The following is a 25,831-nucleotide window of genomic DNA, read 5'->3' as shown; positions in this document are numbered from 1 at the left end:
GGCTCCTCCTCCTCTTCCTCCTCCCATAGCCCACTCTCTACTGTGTGAACACCGCAGGCTCCTCCTCCTCCTCCTCCTCCTCCCATAGCCCACTCTCTACTGTGTGAACACCGCAGGCTCCTCCTCCTCCTCCTCCTCCTCCCATAGCCCACTCTCTACTGTGTGAACACCACAGGCTCCTCCTCCTCTTCCTCCTCCCATAGCCCACTCTCTACTGTGTGAACACCACAGTCCCCTCCTCCTCTTCCTCCTCCCATACCCCACTCTCTACAGTGTGAACACCGCAGGCTCCTCCTCCTCCTCCTCCTCCTCCCATAGCCCACTCTCTACTGTGTGAACACCACAGGCTCCTCCTCCTCCTCCTCCTCCCATAGCCCACTCTCTACTATGTGAACACCGCAGGCTCCTCCTCCTCCTCCTCCTCCTCCCATAGCCCACTCTCTACTGTGTGAACACCACAGTCCCCTCCTCCTCTTCCTCCTCCCATAGCCCACTCTCTACAGTGTGAACACCGCAGACTCCTCCTCCTCTTCCTCCCATAGCCCACTCTCTACTATGTGAACACCACAGGCTCCTCCTCCTCCTCCTCCTCCTCCCATAGCCCACTCTCTACTGTGTGAACACCACAGTCCCCTCCTCCTCTTCCTCCTCCCATAGCCCACTCTCTACTGTGTGAACACCACAGGCTCCTCCTCCTCTTCCTCCTCCCATAGCCCACTCTCTACTCTGTGAACACCGCTGGCTCCTGAACACCACCGGCTCCTCCTCCTCTTCCTCCCATAGCCCACTCTCTACTATGTGAACACCACAGTCACCTCCTCCTTCTCCCCCTCCTCCTCCCTTAGCCCACTCTCTATTGTGTGAACACATCAGGCCAGCCCCTCCTCCCATAGCCCTCTCTCACATGTTGCATTACCAGCTGCAGCATGTTGACCACTGGGCTGCTGAGCTTTGCCTCTGCCTTTGAGTCCTGGTGTCTGTGGAGAGAATTGAAACCAGCTGGAGGCTTTGGGGCATGACCCACCCAATTCCCTCAAGGGCATCAGCAGGACTTCAGGGCTTTCTGAGGGCCACAGACTTCCCAGTCTTCTTCCTGTGAGATAGGGTTTTCTGGGGCCACGGCACCACGGGAGGGAAGCATGGCTGGATGGGGTCCCTGGAGAGCCTCTGGAACTGGTGTCAGGCAGGTTCCTGGCTGAGGTAGTAGGCGAGCAGCTGCAGATTGTTGGTCATGGCTTGTTGGAGGACGGCATGACTGCAGCCTGGTGCTCAGATCCCACAGGAAAGTGGGATGCTCTCTCCGGATTTATTTCTCCATTCAACTAGAAAGACTGGAGATGTTTCCAGCCAGAGTACAGATGCTTTCACAGGCAGTGGGTCCTGGTCCGTCTGGGACTTAGTTCTAGATTCCACCCTCCACTAGCTTGAAGATGCACAGAAGTGTATATACTGTTTCAATGGACTGTGTGGATGGCAGCCCTGCCGGGTGAGGCAGTGTCTCAGGCCATAGCTGTGGGGAGAGGAGCCGGCCCCGCAGAGGGGCTGCCAGGCTGTTCTGTGCAAGACTCCTGGTGCCACGAGTAAATCAGCTCCCACAATGCCTGGCGCATGCAGGGATTCATCAGCTCCTTGGAAGCACCTTTTTTGGCATTTTGATTGACTGTTATTGCCAGCTGGAGAAGAAATTATCAGGTGCACTAAAAGGTAAAATTACTTGATATACTCTTATGTTGGGTATGATTTGTGTTCCTTTGGTGGAAAGCAGAGGGTGAGTTGATGAGAAGGAGCAACAGCAGCAGAGTGTCCACCTGTTGGTGAGGAGCAGCCTTGTGGACTGAACCAGCCAGGAGGCCATGGACACCCCTTACCCCCAACTTTTGCACCTGGATCAGAACCTGAGCCACACAGTCGGCCTGGCAGGTCCACTCAGAAACCAGCACCTGTGGTTTTGTGGCCTGGAGGGTTTCAAGTGACCTGACCACTGGGTTCCTCAGAGCCATTTCAGGGCAAGCCCCATGGCCCTACAGGTGAGGGTGCCAAGCAGAAGGGAAGGAGGAGGCACAGCCTCTGTGCCCACCCGAGCTGGATGTCAGCTGCTGGCTTCAAGGCTACCATACAAAAGTCAGTTATATTTCTCTATGCTAGCAGGAAATGTCAAAATGAAAATGTTAAGGATAGCGTTTATAATAACATTCAAAACCATAAAATAGGAAATTTTAACAAAAGAAATGCAGCACATCTGCCTTGAAAGCTACCAAACATTGCTGAGAGAAAGTAAAGAACACTTAAATCAATGGAGGGATATACCATGTTCATGAATCAAGTCTTAATATTGTTTAACTGTCCGTTGCTGCCAAATTGAGCTGTAGATTCCATGAAATCCCAAACATAATCTCATAAGGATTTTTTTCCCCAGAAATAGATAAACTCTTAGGTTTATATGGAAATGCCACTGACCTAAATAGCCAAAACAATTTTGAAAGAGAATAAAGATGCTGGAGTCATACTACTTGATTCCACGATTGACTGAAAATGATGGTAATGGAGATAGTGTGCTATAGGCATGTATTAGTCAGGGTTCCCTAGAGGGATAGCACTAATAGGATATATATACACATAAAAGGGATCTTAGTTAACTCACATGATCACAAGGTCCCACAATAGGCTGTGTGCAATATGGAAGAGCAAGGAGAGCCAGTCCAAGTCTCAAAACTGAAGAGCTTTCGGTCCAGCATTTGAGGGCAGGAAGCATCCAGCCCAGGAGACAGATGCAGGCTGGGAGGTGGGGCCATTCTCACCTTTCACGCTCTTCTGCTTGGTTTAGATTCACTGGCAGCTGATTAGATTGTGCCCACCAGATTAAGGATTAAAGTCACTTGTATTTCAACATGGTAGCAGAAAATGTCAGAATGAAAATGTTAAGTATAGCATTTATAATAACGTTCCAAACCATAAAATAGGAGGTTTTAGCAACAGACTTTAACAGAAGTCTGCCTTCCCCGGCCCCCTGACCCAGATGTGAATAATCTTTGGTACCACCCTCACAGACACACGCAGGATCAGTCCGCTCAAGGTGACACTCAGTGTTAACCATACGAGGCGCAAGGACAGATAGCTGTACCAGTAAATTAGAGAACCAAGGAAGAGTCCCGTGGCAAAGTCTGGATCAAATGAGTTTTGGACAAGCCGCCAAGTCAGTTCAGCTGAGGAAAAGAAGTCTTTGCAGCAGTCGGAGCTGGAACACCTGGATATCCATTCAGGATATGGGAGCCACTCCCCTCCATCACCACACACAAACGTTAATTTCAGATGGACTGCAAACATAAAAGCCAAAACTATTAACACTTTTTGAAGATAACATAGAATAGTTTTGTAATCGTGTGCTAGGCAAAAGTTTCTTAGGACACAGAAAACATGAGCCATACAAGAAAAAAATGGCCAGGTGCAGTGGCTCACACCTTTAATCTCAGCACTTTGGGAGTCCAAGGCAGGAGCGTCACTTGAGCTCAGGAGTTCAAGACCACACTGGGCAACCTAATGAGACAAATAAATACATTGGACTTTCTCAAAATCAAAGTCTTCTGTTCTTCAAAAGACATCTTCAAGAAAATGCTAAGGCACAGATCAGGAGAAAATATTCACAGTGAGTTACCCTGACAAAACCGGGGTCTGGAATACATAAAGAATTCATAAAGTTCAATAATAAAGATAATTTGATTTTTAAAAGAGGGAGAGGAAAATAAAAGCTGGCAATCCATCACTGACCAACATGGTGAAACCCCATCTGTACTTAAAAAAAACACACACACACGCACACACACACATTAGCAGGTATAGTGGTACATGTCTGTAATCCCAGCTACTCGGGAGGCTGAGGCAGGAGAATTGCTAGAACCTGAGAGGCAGAGGTTGCAGTGAGCCAGTGAACCAAGATAGTGCCACTGCACTCCAGCCTGGGCAACAGAGCAAGACTCCTGCTCAACAAAAATAAAATACATAAAACATATGATGTCCAAACTCACACCTCTGCAGCTTACAGCTCCATGGGGCTCACACCTGTGCAGCTCACGGCCCCGTGGGGCTCACACCTGTGCGGCTCGCGGCCCCGTGGGGCTCACACCTGTGCGTCTCACGGCCCCGTGGGGCTCACACCTGTGCGGCTCGCGGCCCCGTGGGGCTCACACCTCTGCGGCTCGAGGCCCCGTGGGGCTCACACCTCTGCGGCTCGAGGCCCCGTGGGGCTCACACCGTGTGGCTCGAGGCCCCGTGGGGCTCACACCTCTGCGGCTCGAGGCCCCGTGGGGCTCACACCTCTGCGGCTCGAGGCCCCGTGGGGCTCACACCTCTGCGGCTCGAGGCCCCGTGGGGCTCACACCTGTGCGGCTCGAGGCCCCGTGGGGCTCACACCTCTGCGGCTCGAGGCCCCGTGGGGCTCACACCTGTGCGGCTCGAGGCCCCGTGGGGCTCACACCGTGTGGCTCGAGGCCCCGTGGGGCTCACACCCGTGTGGCTCGTGGCCCCGTGGGGCTCACACCCGTGCGGCTCAAGGCTCTTGAGGGCTCACACTTGGCCACAGCACCCACGAGTAGGGCCTTCTGGTGCCCCCCGTGTGCAAACAGTCTTGGTCCTCATTAACACAAGAAAAGCAACATCTAGAATGCGGAAAATGTGAGCCCACTGGATCAACAATTTATAGGTCAGAATCAACCAAAGGCCAGGGTGCCACGGGCAACCTCTGTGATGACAGGCTCCGCGGGAAAGTCCAGTAACTGAGATGCCACCAGGAAGAGCAGCCTGGGATGTTACAGAAGCCCTAGGCCAATATATTGGACCACTTAGATAAGATGGACAAAACCCTTGAAAGACGCAGCTCACCAAGACAGACAGAGGGAAACAGGAAATCTAAATAGCTCTGTGTCTGTTAAAGAAATTGAATTTGAAATTTAAAAACCATTCTAGAAAGAAAACTCTTGGCCCAGATGGCTTCACTGGTGAATCCCAGCAAACACAGAAGGAGGGAATGATGGGGAAGAGGAAGCACCTCCCCTCCCCCCGTTGTTATGTGACCAGTTAACAGCGAGACAAAGCCTGGTGAGGACGTTCCAGAGAGGAAGCCCAAAGCTCGCTGCTCCTCATGCACAAAGGCACAGGAACACTCCCCAGAACCTTGGCACAGCAGATCTGGCAGTTAAAAAGGCACTGCCCGTGCTGCTTAACACGTGGAAATCGGCGTCACTCACTGTGGCAGTGAGCTGAAGACGAAGGACCGTTTTATAGTCTCACAGACATGAAAAGCAGATGATAAAATTCAGCACCCATTTATGATCAAGACTCAGCAAATGAGTATTAGGAACTTGTTCAACGTCGTGAAGGATACCCATGAAAAAACCTGCAGCTCACATCATTCTTCACAGCGTAACAACAACAGTGTTTACGTGAGATGAGGAAACAGGCAAGGGCCGGGTGCGGTGGCTCACACCTGTAATCCCAGCACTTCGGGAGGCTGAGGCAGGCGGATCAGGAGGTCAGGAGATCGAGACTATCCAGGCCAACATGGTGAAACCCCGTCTCTACTAAAAATAAAAATAAAAAAATTAGCTGGGAGTGGTGGTGCGTGCCTGTAGTCCCAGCTGCTCAGGAGGCTGAGGCAGGAGAATTGCTTGAACCCAGGAGACGGAGATTGCAGTAAGCCAAGATCACGCCACTGCACTCCAGCCTGAACAACAGTGTGAGATTCCACCTCAAAAACAGAAAAGAGGCAGGGGCATCTGTTCTCACTGCAGATTATCACTGTTGGGCGTCTTAGTGCAATAAGACAAGAGAAAGAAATACAAGGCACGAAGCCTGGAGAACAAGAAATAAAATGATCATATGCAGGCGCGATTGTATATGTGGAAAAACCAGTGGGATCTAAAGAGCAGCAGCTAAGGGAGATACATGAGTTCACGAAGGTTGCGGGATACAAGGTCAATGTGAAAAATAAATCGGCCGGTGCTACGGCGTACACCTTTCATCCTCGCACTTTGGGAGGCCAAGGCAGGAGAACTGCTTGAGACCAGGAGTTCGACACCAGCCTGGGCAACATAGCAGAACCCCTTCTCTGCAAAAAAATTTCTGAAGCTTAGCCAGGTATGGTGGTGGATGCCTGTAGCACTAGCTACTTGTGAGGCTGAGGTGGGGGATCATTTGAGCCCAAGAGTTCAAAGTTAGAGTAAGCGAGAATTCGTCTCTAAGATGAAACAGTAAATTGTATTTCATGTTCTTTTAACAAATGATTAGAAGATACAGTTTTGAAAATGCTGTCTACAGTTGCATCCAGATACTCTCAGATACCTCCTAATCTGATGAAACATGTCTAAGACGTGTGCATTAAACGTGGCAAAACATTGGCCAGGCATGGTGGCTCATACCTGTAATCCCAGCACTTTGGGAGGCCAAGGTGGGCAGATCACTTGAGGTCAGGAGTTTGAGACCAGCCTGGCCAACATGGCAAAACCCTGTCTCTACTAAAAGTACAAAAATAGCAGGATGTGGTGATGGGCACCTTTAATTCCAGCTACTTGGGAGGCTAAGGCAGGAGAATCACTTGAACCTGGGAGGCAGAGGTTGCAGTGAGCTGAGATTGTGCCACTGCACTGCAGCCTGGTGACAGAGCAATGCTATGTCTCAAAAAATAAAAGCTGGCAGTCCATCACTGATATGAGTTTTGAAAGACCTAAATAAATAGAGAGACATACCATGTTTATGGATTAGAAGTTTGATATTGGGCCGGGCGCGGTGGCTCAAGCCTGTAATCCCAGCACTTTGGGAGGCCGAGGCGGGTGGATCACGAGGTCAAGAGATCGAGACCATCCTGGTCAACATGGTGAAACCCCGTCTCTACTAAAAATACAAAAAATTAGCTGGGCATGGTGGCGCATGCCTGTAATCCCAGCTACTCGGGAGGCTGAGGCAGGAGAATTGCCTGAACCCAGGAGGCGGAGGTTGCAGTGAGCCGAGATCGCGCCATTGCACTCCAGCCTGGGTAACGAGAGCGAAACTCCATCTCAAAAAAAAAAGTTTGATGTTGTCAAAATGTCTGTTTCACCCACTTTTATCTAGATTGAAGTCAATCCCTATCAAATTCCCAACAGGCTTTTAATTTTAATTTTTATTTTTTGAGAAATTGACAGCCAGTTCCAACATTTATATGGAAATACAGAGGATCTTGAAAAAGAAAAGCATTGGAGAACTTATATTACCTGATTTACAGCTTAAATTAAAGCTAAGTATATTATTGATCTAAGCTAGAAGAACAGAATCTAGAAACAGACCCACACCTCTACCGTCAATGGATTTTCAACCAAGGTACCAAGTCAAACTGGTGGACAAAGGAAAGTCATCTTTTATAAATTGTGCCAAAATAATTGGATATCTGCATAGAAAAATGAAATGGCCTTCAACTGCTATTTTGTCTGTGCCAAGATTTTATTTGAGAGGTCATAGACCTAAGTTTAAAAGCAAAATTCTTGGAAGAAAACATGTAAGCTATCAAGTGACCAAGGCACTTCTGTTTTCTTTTTACATATATAAAAGCCAGAATCATCCAGGTTTTTCAGGATAGCTTAGTTTCTTGGGTTAGCAAAGATTTCTTAGAGCACAAAAAGTACTAATCATTAAAGCAAAAACATCGATAAACTCTGGTTCATTGATACTAAATTTTTGTCATAAAAACAGCATTAAGAAAATGAATAGGCTAGACTCAGTTCACACCCATGATCTCAGCGCTTTGGGAGGCTGAGGCAGATAGATCACTTGAGATCAGGAGTTCATGACCAGCCTGGCCAACATGGCAAAACCCCATCTCTAATACAAAAAAAAAAATACAAACATTAGTCCGGCATGGTGGTGCACACCTGTAATCCCAGCTACTCGGGAGGCTGAGGCAGGAGAATTGCTTGAACCCGGGAGGTGGTGGTTGCAGTCAGCCGAGATCTCACCCCTGCACTCCAGCCTGGGCAACAGAATGAGGCTCCTTCTCACAGAAAAACACAAACAAATGTTAATACCCAGAGTACACATGTCAGCAATAAAAATGTGGATAAGGGGACTTGAATGTGCTCTGTAAATGAAGTTACCAGCATGTCTGGGTGCACGGAAAACACCAGGTTGCCATCTCACACCCTCCGGGAGAGCCGGCTCCAAAACACGGCCAGCATCAGGTGTTGGTGTGCGTGCGGGCGCCTCGGGTTCCTCGTGTGCTGCCCGCCCGTCTGAAGAACCATGGGGTGCTCCTCGCAAGTGAAAAACATGTGTGCCCTGTGAGCCACGGTTTTTACTCCTGAGGATGGCTCCCGGGGAGGGAAGGCCCATTCTCCCACAGAGGCTCATACAGAACACACGCAGCAGCTTCATCCACGGCAGCCAGCCACTGGACACAGCCGGATGGCCATCGGAGGCGGTGGGTGGACAGCAGAGCCTCCCTACAGTGGAACAGCAGGCAGCATCAGAGGGACCCGCCTGATGAAGGCAGCGCGCACCAGTCTCTAAACCACACTGCACACTGGGATCCAGAACGAGAGCTCCGGGTGCACACACAGCTGTGGGGCTGGACCCTTCCTACAGTGGAACAGCAGGCAGCATCAGAGGGACCCGCCTGATGAAGGCAGCACGCACCAGTCTCTAAACCACGCTGCACATCGCGAGCCAGAGCCAGAGTTCCCGGTGCACACACAGCTGTGGGGCTGGACCTCGTGGTGTGGGAAGGGAGGTTTCCTGGGGACTCAGCAGGTCTGTGCCTCGGTGACTGCTCATTGCCCACAGGCCCAGGACTGTCTGCAAAGCTGTTTACGCTGAGCGTGCCTCACCCCTGCACGTGAGGGGAGGTGTGGGCCATGGGTGGCGCTGAATGGCAAATGCGGAGCGGCTGCTGGCCCCGAGGAAAGCCGGCTTTGAAGTCCACAGCCCGCTGCTTGGCGTCAGAGCCGCTGGTAAAATCACATTAAACGTCATGAAATAAACGTCGGCGTGCAGCCCGTCCCCGTGAGGCCGGCATCAGTTGGCTCTTGCTGCCGTTTCCCTGACAGGCCTGCCCTGGTCCTGCGCAGCCACACTCCAGAATAAGAGCAGTTATCCTCATTGCCGTATTGTGTCAGTGCGGGGCAGCTCAGAGGAAAGGGGCTTCTTTCAGGTCCAGTAGCCATCAGGGCAACAGGCACCTCCCGGAAGGGGCGGCCATCTGGCCCCCGCTGCAGCCCCCTGTGAGGCAGAGGCCCAGGCCGGAGTCCCCGAGAGCACTCTCTGCCGCCAGCCTCTGGCATTTGTGAGCAGAGCCGGGGCAGGACCTGGGAGCCTCCTCATGGCTGAAGCGCATCAGGCCCCAGGGTGAGGGTGGCTCCGATCCACTTGCAGCCCCTGCGGGACAATCACACGGGACAGCAGTCTCTCGTAATCTCAAAGGATCTCCTGGGCTGTGGGGGTGCAAAGTAAAACTGCTAAAAAGAGCATTCGTGGTTCCTCTTCCCAGCCACGCAGTGCAGCTCAAATGGCCTCCCTATAACAGAACCCCGCACGGCACTGACCGTGCACTCGCCTTCCTGGGTTCACGAGGGAGGTTTCCATGGAAGTGCACATTGTCTGTCCACAAAAGTTAAACTACAGTAAGACTACAATCTCTTGTGCCTGGTTTCTAAGTTAAAAACGCGATCACAGCAAGAGGAATTTCCGTGGTACAGTGACTAGGGCAGCAGAGAGACAGGCGGCTGGGAGTCTCTAGGGCAGGCCTGTGCTTCGGAGAAGCTACACTGTGGTGAGAATCGCCCTCCTTCTAATCCCCCTCCCCTGGCTAAGCCGGCTAAGCCGCAGTTATTCCTGGGGTCGGTGTCGTGTTTGGTGACCTGGCAGCATGTGGCCCAAGTCCTGGTGTCTGCACGGCCTGGCTGCAACCCCGTGGCTCTGCCCGACCTGGGCTGCTCTGGGCCCCAGTAGCCAAGGCCTCAGGGGTACCCAGAGCCAGGGGGAAAGGGGCAGTCTGGATGTTTTCAGACAAGTCTCTCTGAACAGGCCTTAAGTCCCGGGAGCCCAGGGTGTCCCGGCTGGCGTTGGTCAGAAAGTCAGTGCCCCTGCCCACAGTGTGGGTCGCCTAGGCTCTGCGGTGACCCACACGGTAATTGGGGCAGCCTTTTCCAGGGGTTTGGGGAGCAAACATCTGCCCTCAAACGCATGGGAATTCACTTCCAGGTGGCACACAAGCTCGGGGCATCCACCCAGGCCCAGGTCCCTTAGCCTGCAAATTGCAGCACGACCAGTGTCAACTGGCCCGTCAGCTGCGTGTCTGAGGGAAGAGCTTTGTCCTCAGCATGGAGCCCCGGGGGCCCTGGGTCCCCTTCATCAGGAGCCACGGAGACCCCGGTCCACCGCACTTTGGTGCTCAGCCCACTGTTCTGAGGCATGAAGTGGCCCAGAGGCAAGGCCCCTCCTCTGCCTGCCACACACAGAATGCCTGCCACGCACGCAGCTCCCAGGAACATGCTCTTCCTCCATAGGATGCCTGCCACACACGCAACTCCCGGGCACTGGACCCTTCTCCAGAAGACACCTGCCATGCAGAAGACACCTGCCACACATGCAGCTCCCAGGCGCGCGGCCCTTCTCCAGAGGACGCCCGCCACGCACTCAGCTCCCGGGTGCAGCTCTGCTACGAGGAAGTCTGCACTGAAGCACTCGCGGGCAGAGACCACCTCCATGCCAGTTCTCTTGCACGAGGGCAAGAAAGTGCAGACACCACCTCAGGAAGAAAGGAGAGCCACGAGGCCACATGGGACCCTAGCCACCACCCCTGCCACGGCTGGGCCCCACCTCAGATACAGAGACAAGAGGGTCTTAATAGACCCCGCGGCGCCTGTGCCCCGGAGCCCGCCAGCCGTCCACTCACCCTGAGACACGGTTTCCTCCTGCCCCCGGCTCTCAGAGCACTCGGGGAGAAGCAGTGGCTGCTGTGACAAGCCTGAGACCCCCGCAGCCGCTCACTGGGGCTCCAGGCTGTGACCCAGCTCCACAGCGAGCTCTGCGGAGGCAGGACCTGCTTCCAGTAATTCCCTGATGTGGGCGTGGGGACCCTGGCGCCAGGAGCCTGGAGGAGGTTGTGGCTTGGAGGGAGGCCTGGCAGCACCCCTCCTTGGTGCCAACGCCATGTTAGCCAGTGCTTTCAGGAACCCTACGTAGGGGCTGGGGGTCTGTCCTGAGCCACCGTGCAGGTGTGTGGGGGCTGTCACTGCAGGGTTGGTGGCAGGCCTCTGGGGCCAAGTGAGAGAAATGGGGAATCCACAAAGCGTTTCCTTCTGCCGCCTAAGACCGTCAGACACATCGAGTTTCCAGATGGCGGCTTTGGGGAAGCCTGTTCCGGGACATGTGAGCATCCAGAGAGGAGCCACTGCATGACACGCCATGAGGCTGGACCGCTGCCGATGGGCCCGGAAAGTTCTGGCATCCCGAGCAGAGCAGGAGTGTGGCACGGTCAGTGTGGGTCCCAGGCCCCCTTTGGGTCTGGTGCGTTGTTGGCCTGTCTGTGCCATTTTTTTTTTTTTTTTAGAATTAATTTTGGGCTGAAAAGCCTCAAAGAAGGCTTTGTTCCTTTGACACTTGCTCTGGAAGAAAAAAAAATCCGTGGAAAATCTGACATCTGCAATGTAGAGGGAAATCAATAGATGGGAGGAATATAATTATCTTCCGCTCCTGAAAGAATTTTTCAGATTTTTAAGTGTCTCATATCAGCTTAGAATTTGAATGACATTTTAATTATTTTGTTTTTTTCTTCTTTTCCTGGTTTGAATCTCCTTAGAGTTCCACTCCCGGATTCTGCTGGGAGCAGAGCTGGTGCTCACGAGGCGGCGGGGGGTGGGCACCGCGGGATGGTGACGGCCGTGCCCTGCCCGATGGAGCCCTGCATTTCATCAGGAACTGCAGCTCCCCTGGGCATGGACGGGGCCTCGAGGAGTGGCCTGGGCTGTCCGGCCAGCTGGACACCCTGGGCTGTTTTCACGCAAACGTAGGCTGCAGGGCCCCAGCCCACGCAGAACAGTCTCGTGCTCTAGTGATTTGAGCAAACCAGCTTCCAGAAGACCTGACTCTTGGTTTTTACAGCAGTTCACCCTTCAGGTCTTTAAACAGCAGCACTTCTGGATGCTCAGAGCCCTCCCTGCCATTGAGGGTGCAGGGCATGTGAGGGCCAGGGCACGCAGCGGGACCCTAGAGACAGCGATGCTGGACCCGGCTGTGGCCCCACCAGAGGCAGCCTTCGCAGTGCGCGGGTGGCTGGGCCTCAGCCCCGCCGAGGCGCGTCCGTGGACTGTGTGTGGGTGGCATCCCGCGTGGCTCACGTGGACTGTGTGTGGGTGGCATCCCACGTGGCTCACGTGGACTGTGTGGGTGGCATCCCGTGTGGCTCACGTGGGGAGCAGGCGCCTGTTGCTCAGTGTTCCTGTAGGGCCTGTCTGGACTCTTCCTCATACTCCCCTGCCGTTTCTCCTTTGTGCCCCTCTGGGTGTTGGTCACTGCACCCATGTGCTATCCTCTAGGGCGCGGTGCAGCCTCTCCCGGCCTTTCCACTCCCTGCCAGTCCCGTGAGTCCCTCATTCCAAACATGCCGAAATTGGACATACCCCTACCCTGCCCAGGTCGTCCTGCACAGACGGTGGCAGAGCCTGCTGCCTTCTCAGCCGCGTGTAACCAGAGGACCCAGCTCAGAGCCCGCCGCCCCCCCGCCGGCTCGGAGCCCGCCGCCACCCCGGCTCGGAGCCCGCCGCCACCCCACCTTGGAACCCACAGCCACCCCCGCTTGGAGCCCACCGCCCCCTCCCCAGCTCGGAGCCTGCTGCCACCCCAAAGGCCTTCCCGGGTGTGGTCGGCTCTGTCAGCCTGGCTGGGCTGGAATCCTTGGTCCGTCCTGGAACGCAGACTCCGTGCTGCTGGGAGGTATTAATGTTCCACAGACGTGGCTCCAGCCTGTGATGGGCTGACTTGGGGAGGAGATGATACTGGGGGCCCGAGGCTGACCCAACCGGGCAGGAAACTGAGGCCGGAGCTGCGGCTCCCTGGAGAGGAGGAAATTCCATCCCAACAGCAGCTCTGGCCACTGCTCTGGAGGTCCTGATGGCCCCCACAGGCCTCAGTTTGCACCCCATGCTGTCTGGACTGAGGCTGTGGCAGATGGGAACCTGCACTCCGGGGGCTCCTGGGCCCCCCTGCTGTGGCCTCCTCCACCCTGCTGTGCCCCACGCTCCTGCCTGAGGAGGGCATCCACACCCTCCTCTTCCTTCCCTCGATGCCATCCCTGCCCCCACCCCGCGGGGCTCCCTGCCCAGGTCGGCCTGTCAGCTCTGTCCAGGCACAGGCCAGGCCCCTGTTGGGAACAGATGCTCTGTGTTCCCCAAATTCAGTTTCACGTGCAAACCCTGACCCCAGCATCATGGTACCAGGAGGCAGGCCCCGTACCCCAACACGTCCATGGAGGAGAGCCCTCACTGATGGGAGGAGGCTGCTACAAAAGTGTCCCCAGAGAGACCCTCACCCTCTTCCCACCGTGTGGGCAACAGTGAGAAGGTGCCACCTGCGGCCCAACACGGCCGCACCCGAGCCCGCCGTGCTACGCCCGCCATGCTACACCTGCCGCAGCCGTGGGCTCCAGACCTGCGGGATGAGTCCCTGTTGATTCTGTGCCACCACCGCCTCTGCCGTGCCTGGTGGCTTCCTGCCTCTGCACCCGCCCACCCGCACCTGCAGCATGCGGCCTCTGTTGGGTGGAGCGGGACCTGGCACCTCACCGGCACTCAGTGCTTCTGTGCTGGGCGGACGGTCGGATGGACCAGGGACAGATGGGTGGAGGACGGGGGACAGAGGCCATGCGATTCCACTGGGAGTAGCTGTAGCAGCAGAAACCCTGTCGCAGAGGAGGCAGGGCTCACTTCTGCATCTGTGCACTTTCACCTCCGATGCAGCCAGTGTCTCCCACGGGCAGGAGGAGTGGCAGTTTCTTTCTGACTTGGAATCATCTGAAGCTGTGAGTGCCCCCAGGAAAGGGGAGGGTGTGGGAGCCAACCCCTCCCTGGATGCTTCGCTGTGGCCGGGTGCTGAAGAGCCCCCACCCCCAGAGCCTCCGTGCCCACGTCCCGTCTTCCCCAGTGCTGACAGCTCCACAGGCCCCCGGAAGCCTCTCCCGTGGCCCACGCGTCCTCACAGCTGGTGAGTTGCGGCTCACGGGGTCACCTTGGGGCCTGGGCTCCTTTTGTGCCGCAGGGAGCACTGCTGAAATGCAGGTTCACTGAGCCCTCCCCCCTGACTTTGGGCTCACCCTGGAGCACACAGGTTCCCTCCGACGTTGTCCATGGGATCTGTGCAGGGCTTGACGAATCTGTCGTTTTTAAAGACACAAGACTTCTTTAGTGTGATCACGCGTGAGCTCTAAGAATTAGTGTTGGGGAAGGTGCAGTGGGCGCTGACTCTGAAACGGAACCGCTGTTGCTGACACCCGCGGTGTGCACTTCACTCCTGTTCATCCAAACAGGCCCCAACCTGCTCTTCCCAAATCCCCCTTCCCTAGTGCTTCACGCATAAGGTCCCCTCCTCACAGCGCCTGCAGCCCGCGCCCACAGCCTTCATGGACAGTTCGATTTCCTGGGAAGCTGCTCCCACAGGGACCACCATGCCCACACCCGTGACTGTCCTAGGAAGTAGTTCCCGTTGGGGCCACTGTGCCCCCACCCCGTGACAGTCCTGGGAAGGTGCTCCGGTCGGGGCTGCCACGCCCCCACCCCGTGACTGTCCGGGGAAGGTGTTCCCGTCGGGGCCGCCGCGCCCCCACCCCGTGACTGTCCTGGGGAGGTGTTCCCGTCGGGGCCGCCGCGCCCCCACCCCGTGACTGTCCTGGGGAGGTGTTCCCGTCGGGGCCGCCGCGCCCCCACCCCGTGACTGTCCTGGGGAGGTGTTCCCGTCGGGGCCGCCGCGCCCCCACCCCGTGACTGTCCTGGGGAGGTGTTCCCGTCGGGGCCGCCGCCCCCCCACCCCGTGACTGTCCTGGGGAGGTGTTCCCGTCGGGGCCACCGCGCCCCCACCCCGTGACTGTCCTGGGGAGGTGTTCCCGTCGGGGCCGCCGCGCCCCCACCCCGTGACTGTCCTGGGAAGGTGTTCCCGTCGGGGCCGCCGCGCCCCCACCCCGTGACGGTCCTGGGAAGTGGTTCCTGTCGGGGCTGCCACACCTCCAGCTCTGAGAACCTGCTACTTTTGGGGCTGCTGCACCCCTAGCCCCGTACCTGATGCTCCCTCTGCTGTCTTCCTTGCAGGGCCTGATCAAGATCCGGGGGGACCAGTGCTGGCGAGACCTCACTTGCATGGACTTCCACTACGAGGTGAGTGTGCCATGCAGGGTGAGGGCAGGGCACCCAGCCTCACGCTGTGCTTGTCCCGCTCCTGGTGGGGCTCAGTCTCACACACCCAGGCGAGCCGTTGCATCACAGGGTCACCCCCAGTTGACTCAGGACATCCCCTCCTTCCTTTCTCCCAATAGAGTGGTCACACAGGGGCTTGCAGGTGCCCTCTAGTTGCTGGGGCTGTGGGGGGCGGAGTCTGTGGCCCTCCCTGGTCTCAGTGCATCTGGTTTGCTTGCATTTTGGCAATGGCTGCCTGTGCTGCTGTCCTCGGTCCTGCCCAGGCCTCTGGGCCGCCCCTCCTTCCTGGAGTCTGCAGCTCCCCACCGTCCCCTGACAGGAGTGTGATGGGGACTTCCTGGCTGCGTGCCCAGCCCCTGCCACACAGCGCTGTGACTCCATCATCACCTGGAGGCAGACAGGTGTGTCCACACAGGCAGGCAGAGTTCCGCAGTGCTTAGCTCCCAGGCTCACGCTGAGTCCCTTCAGCACCCCAGATCCCACCAACTGCCCGTGTGTTGATATAGGGCTGTGAGTGATCTGGGGCTTGGGGTTCATGTGTTCATGTAGGACTGTGAGTAACCTGGGGTGATTGGGGCTGGTGTGTTCATGTAGGACTGTGAGTGATATGGGGTGACTGGGGCTGGTGTGTTCATGTGGGGCTGTGAGTGATCTGGGGTGATTGGGGTTCGTGTGTTCATGTAGGGCTGTGAGTGATCTGGGGTGATTGGGGTTCGTGTGTTCATGTAGGGCTGTGAGTGATCTGTGGTGATTGGGGTTCGTGTGTTCATGTAGGGCTGTGAGTGATCTGGGGTGACTGGGGCTGGTGTGTTCATGTAGGACTGTGAGTGATCTGGGGTGATTGGGGTTCGTGTGTTCATGTAGGGCTGTGAGTGATCTGGGGTGATTGGGGTTCATGTGTTCATGTAGGGCTGTGAGTGATCTGGGGTGACTGGGGCTGGTGTGCTCATGTAGGACTGTGAGTGACCTGGGGTGATTGGGGCTGGTGTGTTCATGTAGGGCTGTGAGTGATCTGGGGTGATTGGGGTTCGTGTGTTCATGTAGGGCTGTGAGTGATCTGGGGTGATTGGGGTTCGTGTGTTCATGTAGGGCTGTGAGTGATCTGGGGTGATTGGGGTTCGTGTGTTCATGTAGGGCTGTGAGTGATCTGGGGTGACTGGGGTTTGTGTGTTCATGTAGGGCTGTGAGTGATCTGGGGTGATTGGGGTTCGTGTGTTCATGTAGGGCTGTGAGTGATCTGGGGTGACTGGGGCTGGTGTGTTCATGTAGGGCTGTGAGTGATCTGGGGTGATTGGGGCTGGTGTGTTCATGTAGGGCTGTGAGTGATCTGGGGTGATTGGGTTCGTGTGTTCATGTAGGGCTGTGAGTGATCTGGGGTGATTGGGGTTCGTGTGTTCATGTAGGGCTGTGAGTGATCTGGGGTGAATGGGGTTGGTGTGTTCATGTAGGGCTGTGAGTGATCTGGGGTGATTGGGGTTCGTGTGTTCATGTAGGGCTGTGAGTGATCTGGGGTGATTGGGGTTCGTGTGTTCATGTAGGGCTGTGAGTGATCTGGGGTGACTGGGGTTGGTGTGTTCATGTAGGGCTGTGAGTGATCTGGGGTGACTGGGGCTGGTGTGTTCATGTAGGGCTGTGAGTGATCTGAGGTGATTGGGGTTCGTGTGTTCATGTAGGGCTGTGAGTGATCTGGAGTGATTGGGGCTGGTGTGTTCATGTAGGACTGTGAGTGACCTGGGGTGACTGGGGCTGGTGTGTTCATGTAGGACTGTGAGTGATATGGGGTGACTGGGGCTGGTGTGTTCATGTAGGGCTGTGAGTGATCTGGGGTGATTGGGGTTCGTGTGTTCATGTAGGGCTGTGAGTGATCTGGGGTGATTGGGGTTCGTGTGTTCATGTAGGGCTGTGAGTGATCTGGGGTGATTGGGGTTCGTGTGTTCATGTAGGGCTGTGAGTGATCTGGGGTGATTGGGGTTCGTGTGTTCATGTAGGGCTGTGAGTGATCTGGGGTGATTGGGGTTCGTGTGTTCATGTAGGGCTGTGAGTGATCTGGGGTGATTGGGGTTCGTGTGTTCATGTAGGGCTGTGAGTGATCTGGGGTGATTGGGGTTCGTGTGTTCATGTAGGGCTGTGAGTGATCTGGGGTGACTGGGGTTGGTGTGTTCATGTAGGGCTGTGAGTGATCTGGGGTGATTGGGGCTGGTGTGTTCATGTAGGGCTGTGAGTGATCTGGGGTGATTGGGGTTCGTGTGTTCATGTAGGGCTGTGAGTGATCTGGGGTGATTGGGGTTCGTGTGTTCATGTAGGGCTGTGAGTGATCTGGGGTGATTGGGGTTCGTGTGTTCATGTAGGGCTGTGAGTGATCTGGGGTGATCGGGGTTCGTGTGTTCATGTAGGACTGTGAGTGATCTGGGGTGATTGGGGTTCGTGTGTTCATGTAGGACTGAGTGATCTGGGGTGATTGGGGTTCGTGTGTACATGTAGGGCTGTGAGTGATCTGGGGTGATTGGGGCTGGTGTGTTCATGTAGGGCTGTGAGTGATCTGGGGTGATTGGGGTTCGTGTGTTCATGTAGGGCTGTGAGTGATCTGGGGTGATTGGGGTTCGTGTGTTGATGTAGGGCTGTGAGTAACCTGGGGTGATTGGGGTTCATGTGTTCATGTAGGACTGTGAGTGATCTGGGGTGATTGGGGTTCATGTGTTCATGTAGGGCTGTGAGTGATCTGGGGTGATTGGGGTTCGTGTGTTCATGTAGGGCTGTGAGTGATCTGGGGTGATTGGGGTTCGTGTGTTCATGTAGGGCTGTGAGTGATCTGGGGTAATTGGGGTTCGTGTGTTCATGTAGGGCTGTGAGTGATCTAGGGTGATTGGGGTTCGTGTGTTCATGTAGGACTGAGTGATCTGGGGTGATTGGGGTTTGTGTGTTCATGTAGGACTGTGAGTGATCTGGGGTGATTGGGGTTCATGTGTTCATGTAGGGCTGTGAGTGATCTGGGGTGTCGGGCTGGTGTGTTCATGTAGGGCTGTGAGTGATCTGGGGTGATTGGGGTTTGTGTGTTCATGTAGGACTGTGAGTGATCTGGGGTGATTGGGGTTCGTGTGTTCATGTAGGGCTGTGAGTGATCTCGGGTGATTGGGGTTCGTGTGTTCATGTAGGACTGAGTGATCTGGGGTGATTGGGGTTCGTGTGTTCATGTAGGGTGAGTGATCTGGGGTGATTGGGGTTCGTGTGTTCATGTAGGGCTGTGAGTGATCTGGGGTGATTGGGGTTCGTCTGTACATGTAGGGCTGTGAGTGATCTGGGGTGATTGGGGTTCGTGTGTTCATGTAGGGCTGTGAGTGATCTGGGGTGATTGGGGTTTGTGTGTTCACGTAGGGCTGTGAGTGATCTGGGGTGATTGGGGTTCGTGTGTTCATGTAGGACTGTGAGTGATCTGGGGTGATTGCGGTTCGTGTGTTCATGTAGGGCTGTGAGTGATCTGGGGTGATTGGGGTTCGTCTGTACATGTAGGGCTGTGAGTGATCTGGGGTGATTGCGGTTCGTCTGTACATGTAGGACTGTGAGTGATCTGGGGTGATTGGGGTTCGTGTGTTCATGTAGGGCTGTGAGTGATCTGGGGTGATTGCGGTTCGTGTGTTCATGTAGGGCTGTGAGTGATCTGGGGTGATTGGGGTTCGTCTGTACATGTAGGGCTGTGAGTGATCTGGGGTGATTGGGGTTCGTCTGTACATGTAGGGCTGTGAGTGATCTGGGGTGATTGGGGTTCGTGTGTTCATGTAGGTCTGTGAGTGATCTGGGGTGATTGGGGTTCGTCTGTACATGTAGGGCTGTGAGTGATCTGGGGTGATTGGGGTTCATGTGTTCATGTAGGGCTGTGAGTGATCCAGGGTGACTGGGGTTGGTGTGTTCATGTAGGACTGTGAGTGATCTGGGGTGATTGGGGTTCGTGTGTTCATGTAGGGCTGTGAGTGATCTGGGGTGATTGGGGTTCCTGTGTTCATGTAGGGCTGTGAGTGATCTGGGGTGATTGGGGTTTGTGTGTTCACGTAGGGCTGTGAGTGATCTGGGGTGATTGGGGTTCGTGTGTTCATGTAGGACTGTGAGTGATCTGGGGTGATTGGGGCTGGTGTGTTCATGTAGGGCTGTGAGTGATCTGGGGTGATTGGGGTTCGTGTGTATATGTAGGACTGTGAGTGATCTGGGGTGATTGGGGCTGGTGTGTTCATGTAAGGCTGTGAGTGATCTGGGGTGATTGGTGTTCGTGTGTATATGTAGGACTGTGAGTGATCTGGGGTGATTGGGGCTGGTGTGTTCATGTAGGACTGTGAGTGATCTGGGGTGATTGGGGCTGGTGTGTTCATGTAGGACTGTGAGTGACCTGGGGTGATTGGGGTTCATGTGTTTATGTAGGGCTGTGAGTGATCTGGGGTGATTGGGGTTCGTGTGTTGATGTAGGGCTGTGAGTAACCTGGGGTGATTGGGGTTCATGTGTTCATGTAGGACTGTGAGTGATCTGGGGTGATTGGGGTTCATGTGTTCATGTAGGACTGTGAGTGATCTGGGGTGATTGGGGTTCGTTTTTTCATGTAGGAGTGTGAGTGATCTGGGGTGACTGGGGCTCGTTTGTTCATGTAGGGCTGTGAGTGATCTGGGGTGACTGGGGCTGGTGTGTTCATGTAGGAGTGTGAGTGATCTGGGGTGACTGGGGCTGGTGTGTTGTTGTAGGGCTGTGAGTGATCTGCAAACGGATCCCGTGATGGGAACGGAGCCCCCCACAGTCAGCCTACCAGCTGCGACCAGGCCATGTACCACAGACCTTCAGGGCATCGGCTTGCAGGACAGAGGTCCCCTGGGTCTGCCTGGAGCCACCTGACTCCCCTGGAACAAGGGCACTTTAGGCCCGTGGTTAAGTAGTGTGACCCAGAAGCAGTGCCCTGCCGTGCTCACTCTGCACCCTGACCGCACGCCAGGCCATCACTACCTTCAGGATACCTGCGACCACCCTGCTCACCTGGAGGGACTCAGGGACCCTTGTTATTGGCTTGTTCCTGGAACACTTGGGGCCTGCCTTCTTAATCCCAGGACACTTAACCTGATAAGCATAAGCAGCCTTCTCTCCCCTCCTGGTCAAATCTCAGCGACGCGCTCAGACCCCCATTCCCCCCAGGACACGCATCAGTAGCCCCAGCATGCAAGGTGGGAGCAGAGGTAAAAGTCTCCCACCCCAAAAGCCAGAGCAAGAGCTTGTACTTGGGGTGTGGCCTGCCCTCGAGATGCGTGTTCGCAGCACCAGGCCAAGCCTGCCGCCTCCCGCGTGGGTCTCACTGCATCCCCAGACACACACCTTCCAGCCTGAAAGGGAAGTGGCACACCAGGCCTTCCGCTTCTTCTCTGGCCTTTCCCTGTGGGCACTGGAGGACAGGTCCCTTACGGGGTGCTCCAGCCCCAACAGAGGATGTGCACTCCCCCGAGACCTGCTGCCTTCTAAGTCCCTAAACAGAGTCACCCCTTCACACTTTCCTCACGTTGTTCTTACTTAAAACCGTCTTTTTGGGAGAAGTTTGCGGGCTGTTTCCTGAGGTCTGGGCCAGCGGCCCCACCGTGCCCTGACCCAGCAGTTCTCCTGGCTGTGGGCTGAGTGTCCCTGTGCACAGGAGCTCCTGGCCTTGCTGTGCAGGGTGTGACACTGCCATCCCCACCCCCATGGCTCACAGCCGCGCTCCATGTCATGATATTTCCTTCCAGCCTCCATGCAAACAAAAATAACACTTTGTCCTCCAGGCAAACCAACAGAGGCCTCAGGACCCTCCACAGCCCGTGGCTCTCAGGGCCCACCGAGGCTCCATGCTGGGACACCCGTCCTGGGTGTGCACATGGCCGCCTCTCTTGCACTTCCCACACCCCCACCCCAGAGCAAGCGCCGCCCAGCACCGCCCCACATGTGCCCTCTGCCACCAGAACCCCGACCTCGTCACAGCCTCTCTGGACCCCGGGAGTCCCAGGACTTGGGTGCAGATTCTGAGGCGTCGGGGGGCCAGCAGCGCTGCCTGGCTCTCTGCAGGGGTGTGTTCACTGTTCTCCCTAGTGGGGTTTCTGCGGCTGTGGGGCCCCATGGCTCCCAAGGGCTGTGCTGAGAAGGCCTTCAGCCCTAAGCAGCATGCGGCAGGCCCTCTGCTAAGCCAGGCAGAGTGCACATCTCCCACGGCACTCCTCCCACAGTGCTGCGATCACAGGCGTGAGCCACCACGCCCGGCCCTGATCATTCTGAATTACGGTGTAGGGCAAGCTCCCACTCTTCCTCCTGACAGTGCTGCCACGTGGGACCCTACGTGTGGGTCCCTTGGCCTGGGAGGCTCCAAGGTCCCCGTAGCCAAGTCTTGCATGTACAGCTCTGAGCTGGGCTCTCTGCGCTGGGCAGGCTCAGGGCTGGGCTCCTATTTTTGCCGGTCCCCACCCAGGTGCCTGTCACCTGGGTGAGAGGCCACCTGTGTACCCCAGCTCTTGGGGGTCCGCCCACGGGCAGCAGGCAGTGCATTCCCCCATTGCCTGTGTTCTCGATTTGGGCACAGATGGTTTAAAGGTGTTGTCTCTCATTCAAGTAGTTGTGTCTTCTTGACTTTTAGATGGTGAAGATTTTAAGAAAAATAAACAGTTTGCTCTTGCTTCAGAAACTCCCTTCCCTGAATGTCCTTTGGCTTAGCCTGGCAGGTGGGCTCTGTGGGTGCAGGGTCGGGGGGATCCTGTGTGCAGTATGGATGGGGTCAGTGGGCCAGGGACCCACATGCCCAGCCCCGCCCCCCAGGATCCGCCGGGAGACTCACACTCAGCCCCTCCTGTCCCCGCAGACACAGCCGGTGCCCAACCCCATGGCATACTACCTGCACCGCTCACCCTGGTGGTTCCACCGCTTCGAGACACTCAGCAACCACTTCATCGAGCTCCTGGTGCCCTTCTTCCTCTTCCTCGGCCGGCGGGCGTGCATGGCCCACGGGGTGCTGCAGATCCTGTTCCAGGTGAGCCTGTGCCGCCCGCTCTGCCCGTGTCTGTGGGGGGCGCTGGCTCGTCTCTGTTTTTGACTGCCGGGTTACCGGCTCCCTTTGGGGGAAAGCCTGTCCTCGCCAGCCTGCATTTGCGTCAGGGCCTCACCAGGTCCTCCGCATCCCCTGTGGGGGCCCCACTGCCGCCCTGTCCCGGGCTGGAGGCCGACGGTCTCCTTCCCAGGCTTCCTTCGAGGTCTGGCTCCTCTCAAGAGCGTTTCCCGCAGCTGCGAGAGGCCACATTCTAGGCTGAGCAGCGGGAGGGGGTCAGGCGCGCCGAGGCCCCGTGTGGACGCCGCAGCGGGACGGGGTCAGGCGCGCCGAGGCCCCGTGTGGACGCCGCAGCGGGACGGGGTCAGGCGCGCCGAGGCCCCGTGTGGACGCCGCAGCGGGAGGGGGTCAGGCGCGCCGAGGCCCCGTGTGGACGGCGCAGCGGGAGGGGGTCAGGCGCGCCGAGGCCATGTGTGGACACCGCAGTGGGAGAGGGTCAGGCGCGCCGAGGCCCCGTGTGGACGCCGCAGCGGGAGGGGGTCAGGCGCGCCGAGGCCCCATGTGGACGGCGCAGCGGGACGGGGTCAGGCGCGCCGAGGCCCCGTGTGGACGCCGCAGCGGGAGGGGGTCAGGCGCGCCGAGGCCATGTGTGGACACCGCAGCGGGAGGGGGTCAGGCGCGCCGAGGCCCCGTGTGGACACCGCAGCGGGAGAGGGTCAGGCGCGCCGAGGCCCCGTGTGGACACCGCAGCGGGAGAGGGTCAGGCGCGCCGAGGCCCCGTGTGGACGCCGCAGCGGGAGGGGGTCAGGCGCGCCGAGGCCCCGTGTGGACGCCGCAGCGGGAGAGGGTCAGGCACGCCGAGGCCCCGTGTGGACGCCGCAGCGGGAGGGGGTCAGGCGCGCCGAGGCCCCGTGTGGACGCCGCAGTGGGAGGGGGTCAGGCGCGCCGAGGCCCCGTGTGGACGCCGCAGCGGGAGAGGGTCAGGCGCGCCGAGGCCATGTGTGGACGCCGCAGCGGGAGGGGGTCAGGCGCGCCGAGGCCCCGTGTGGACACCGCAGCGGGAGGGGGTCAGGCGCGCCGAGGCCCCGTGTGGACGCCGCAGCGGGAGAGGGTCAGGCGCGCCGAGGCCCCGTGTGGACGCCGCAGCGGGAGAGGGTCAGGCGCGCCGAGGCCCCGTGTGGACGCCGCAGCGGGAGAGGGTCAGGCGCGCCGAGGCCCCGTGTGGACGCCGCAGCGGGAGGGGGTCAGGCGCGCCGAGGCCCCGTGTGGACGGCGCAGCGGGACGGGGTCAGGCGCGCCGAGGCCCCGTGTGGACGCCGCAGCGGGAGGGGGTCAGGCGCGCCGAGGCCATGTGTGGACGCCGCAGCGGGAGGGGGTCAGGCGCGCCGAGGCCCCGTGTGGACACCGCAGCGGGAGAGGGTCAGGCGCGCCGAGGCCCCGTGTGGACGCCGCAGCGGGAGGGGGTCAGGCGCGCCGAGGCCCCGTGTGGACGCCGCAGCGGGAGAGGGTCAGGCGCACCGAGGCCCCGTGTGGACGCCGCAGCGGGAGGGGGTCAGGCGCGCCGAGGCCCCGTGTGGACGCCGCAGCGGGAGGGGGTCAGGCGCGCCGAGGCCCCGTGTGGACACCGCAGCGGGAGGGGGTCAGGCACGCCGAGGCCCCGTGTGGACACCGCAGCGGGAGAGGGTCAGGCGCGCCGAGGCCCCGTGTGGACACCGCAGCAGGAGGGGGTCAGGCACGCCGAGGCCCCGTGTGGACGCCGCAGCGGGAGGGGGTCAGGCGCGCCGAGGCCCCGTGTGGACGCCGCAGCGGGAGGGGGTCAGGCGCGCCGAGGCCCCGTGTGGACGCCGCAGCGGGAGAGGGTCAGGCGCGCCGAGGCCCCGTGTGGACGCCGCAGCGGGAGAGGGTCAGGCGCGCCGAGGCCCCGTGTGGACGCCGCAGCGGGAGAGGGTCAGGCGCGCCGAGGCCCCGTGTGGACGCCGCAGCGGGAGGGGGTCAGGCGCGCCGAGGCCCCGTGTGGATGCCCCACATGCCTGTGATCCCCTCCTGAGATTCTTCCATTCTGCAGCTTTCCTTCCACGTGTTCACCAGGGATCGGGGTCTGAGAGAGGCCAGGTTACTTGTCTCGATGTGGGTGAGGAGCTGCCTCTCCCAGCCCCGGGAGCCTCAGGCACCCTGACCCCCGTCTTGCCCACGGTCACTGCCATCCCTGCCACACAAGCCCCCAGCATCAAGGGCATCTTGAAGGGCAGGCCACCCCCACGCCGCCTCCAGGAGGGCTGGGCCCATCTCCGGCCTTCACTTTTCCTGTAAATGGTACATTGCAACTGTCCATTTCCAAGGAGAATGTGGTTGCGATTTTAAAGATGGTTCTGTGTCACTCGTTTGTTTTGAGGGAGGTGTAACACACGTGCAGGGCAGTGCACGACCCTAGGGTGGCATTCCGCATGCTCGGGAAAGCAGACGCACCTGCCCGCCTGCCAGCGCGGGGCCCAGCCTGGCTGGGTCTAGAGGGCGTTCTCTATGGGGGGCCGGCGCGGGGCCCAGCCCGCCTGGGTCTAGAAGGTGTTCTCTATGGGGGGCCGGCGCAGGGCCCAGCCCGCCTGGGTCTAGAGGGCGTTGTCTACGGGGGGCCGGCGCAGGGCCCAGCCCGCCTGGGTCTAGAGGGCGTTCTCTATGGGGGGCCGGCGCGGGGCCCAGCCCGCCTGGGTCTAGAGGGCGTTCTCTACGGGTGCAGAGACAAAAGACTGTGGAAATAGAGACACAATACACCGAGATCAAGAGACAAAGAGTTGGGCCCAGGGGTCCACCACCACCAGTACGTGGAGACCGGCTGTGGCACTGAGTGTCTGGACACTCTGACTTTTGTGGGGTACGAAACAGCGGGGGCAGGGTAAGTAGGGTGAGTCCTCCACAGTTACCGATAGGGTCAAGCAAATCACCTGTCTAAGGAAAAGGGGCCCAGGGCTTGCACGTAGCCGAAGCGAGGGCAGTGGGATGCGTCAGCGCTTGACATTATACCCGTCAAGTGGAAACAAAGGCTTCCGGAACTGTGCTATTTCTTGCTGTCTGCAAAAGAGGAGCCGGCTGCAGAAGCAGGGAGGGCAAGCAGACACAGATTGTGACGAATACAGCACAGCGCCACACAGAGACAGGTAAGCGCCAGGTGGCCGCGGTGGGGCGCACCGATCTCAGCCCTTCCACGAGAGCGCGGGGAGTGGAGTGTTCTCCAGCTCGCCCGAGGACAGGGGCGTTCCCTTCCAAGGTCTGCCGAGTAGCCGGTGCTTCCCCAGCACTGGTGCTGCCACAGAGATTTTAGACGGCCTCCAGCAGCCGTGATGCGGGTGTGACGGGGCTGGGCTTCGGCCTTCGACAGGCTGGCCCTGCTGA

At 57.8% G+C, this 25,831-nt stretch overlaps 1 protein-coding gene across 2 annotated transcripts in view; it reads left to right on the top strand.

Annotated features, from left to right (window-relative positions):
- LMF1 (lipase maturation factor 1) overlaps positions 1 to 25,831 on the top strand; it is a 73,664-nt gene that overhangs the window by 26,695 nt on the left and 21,138 nt on the right. The window contains exons 1-3 of one of the 2 annotated variants that reach the window (XM_064362858.1): positions 13,944 to 14,217; positions 15,315 to 15,380; positions 22,262 to 22,429. In XM_064362858.1, the coding sequence (XP_064218928.1) occupies positions 15,363 to 15,380; positions 22,262 to 22,429 (186 nt within the window). In that variant the 5' untranslated portion in view covers positions 13,944 to 14,217; positions 15,315 to 15,362. Of the gene's footprint in view, positions 1 to 13,943; positions 14,218 to 15,314; positions 15,381 to 22,261; positions 22,430 to 25,831 lie in introns of those variants that run through there. The other variant, XM_064362859.1, reaches the window with a different exon arrangement.

Source organism: Aotus nancymaae, unplaced genomic scaffold (genome assembly GCF_030222135.1).
Source record: "Aotus nancymaae isolate 86718 unplaced genomic scaffold, 86718_ANA_hifiasm-v0.15.2.pri h1tg000049l, whole genome shotgun sequence".
NCBI lineage: Eukaryota > Metazoa > Chordata > Mammalia > Primates > Aotidae > Aotus > Aotus nancymaae.
This window is presented reverse-complemented; position numbering and strand designations above follow the sequence as displayed.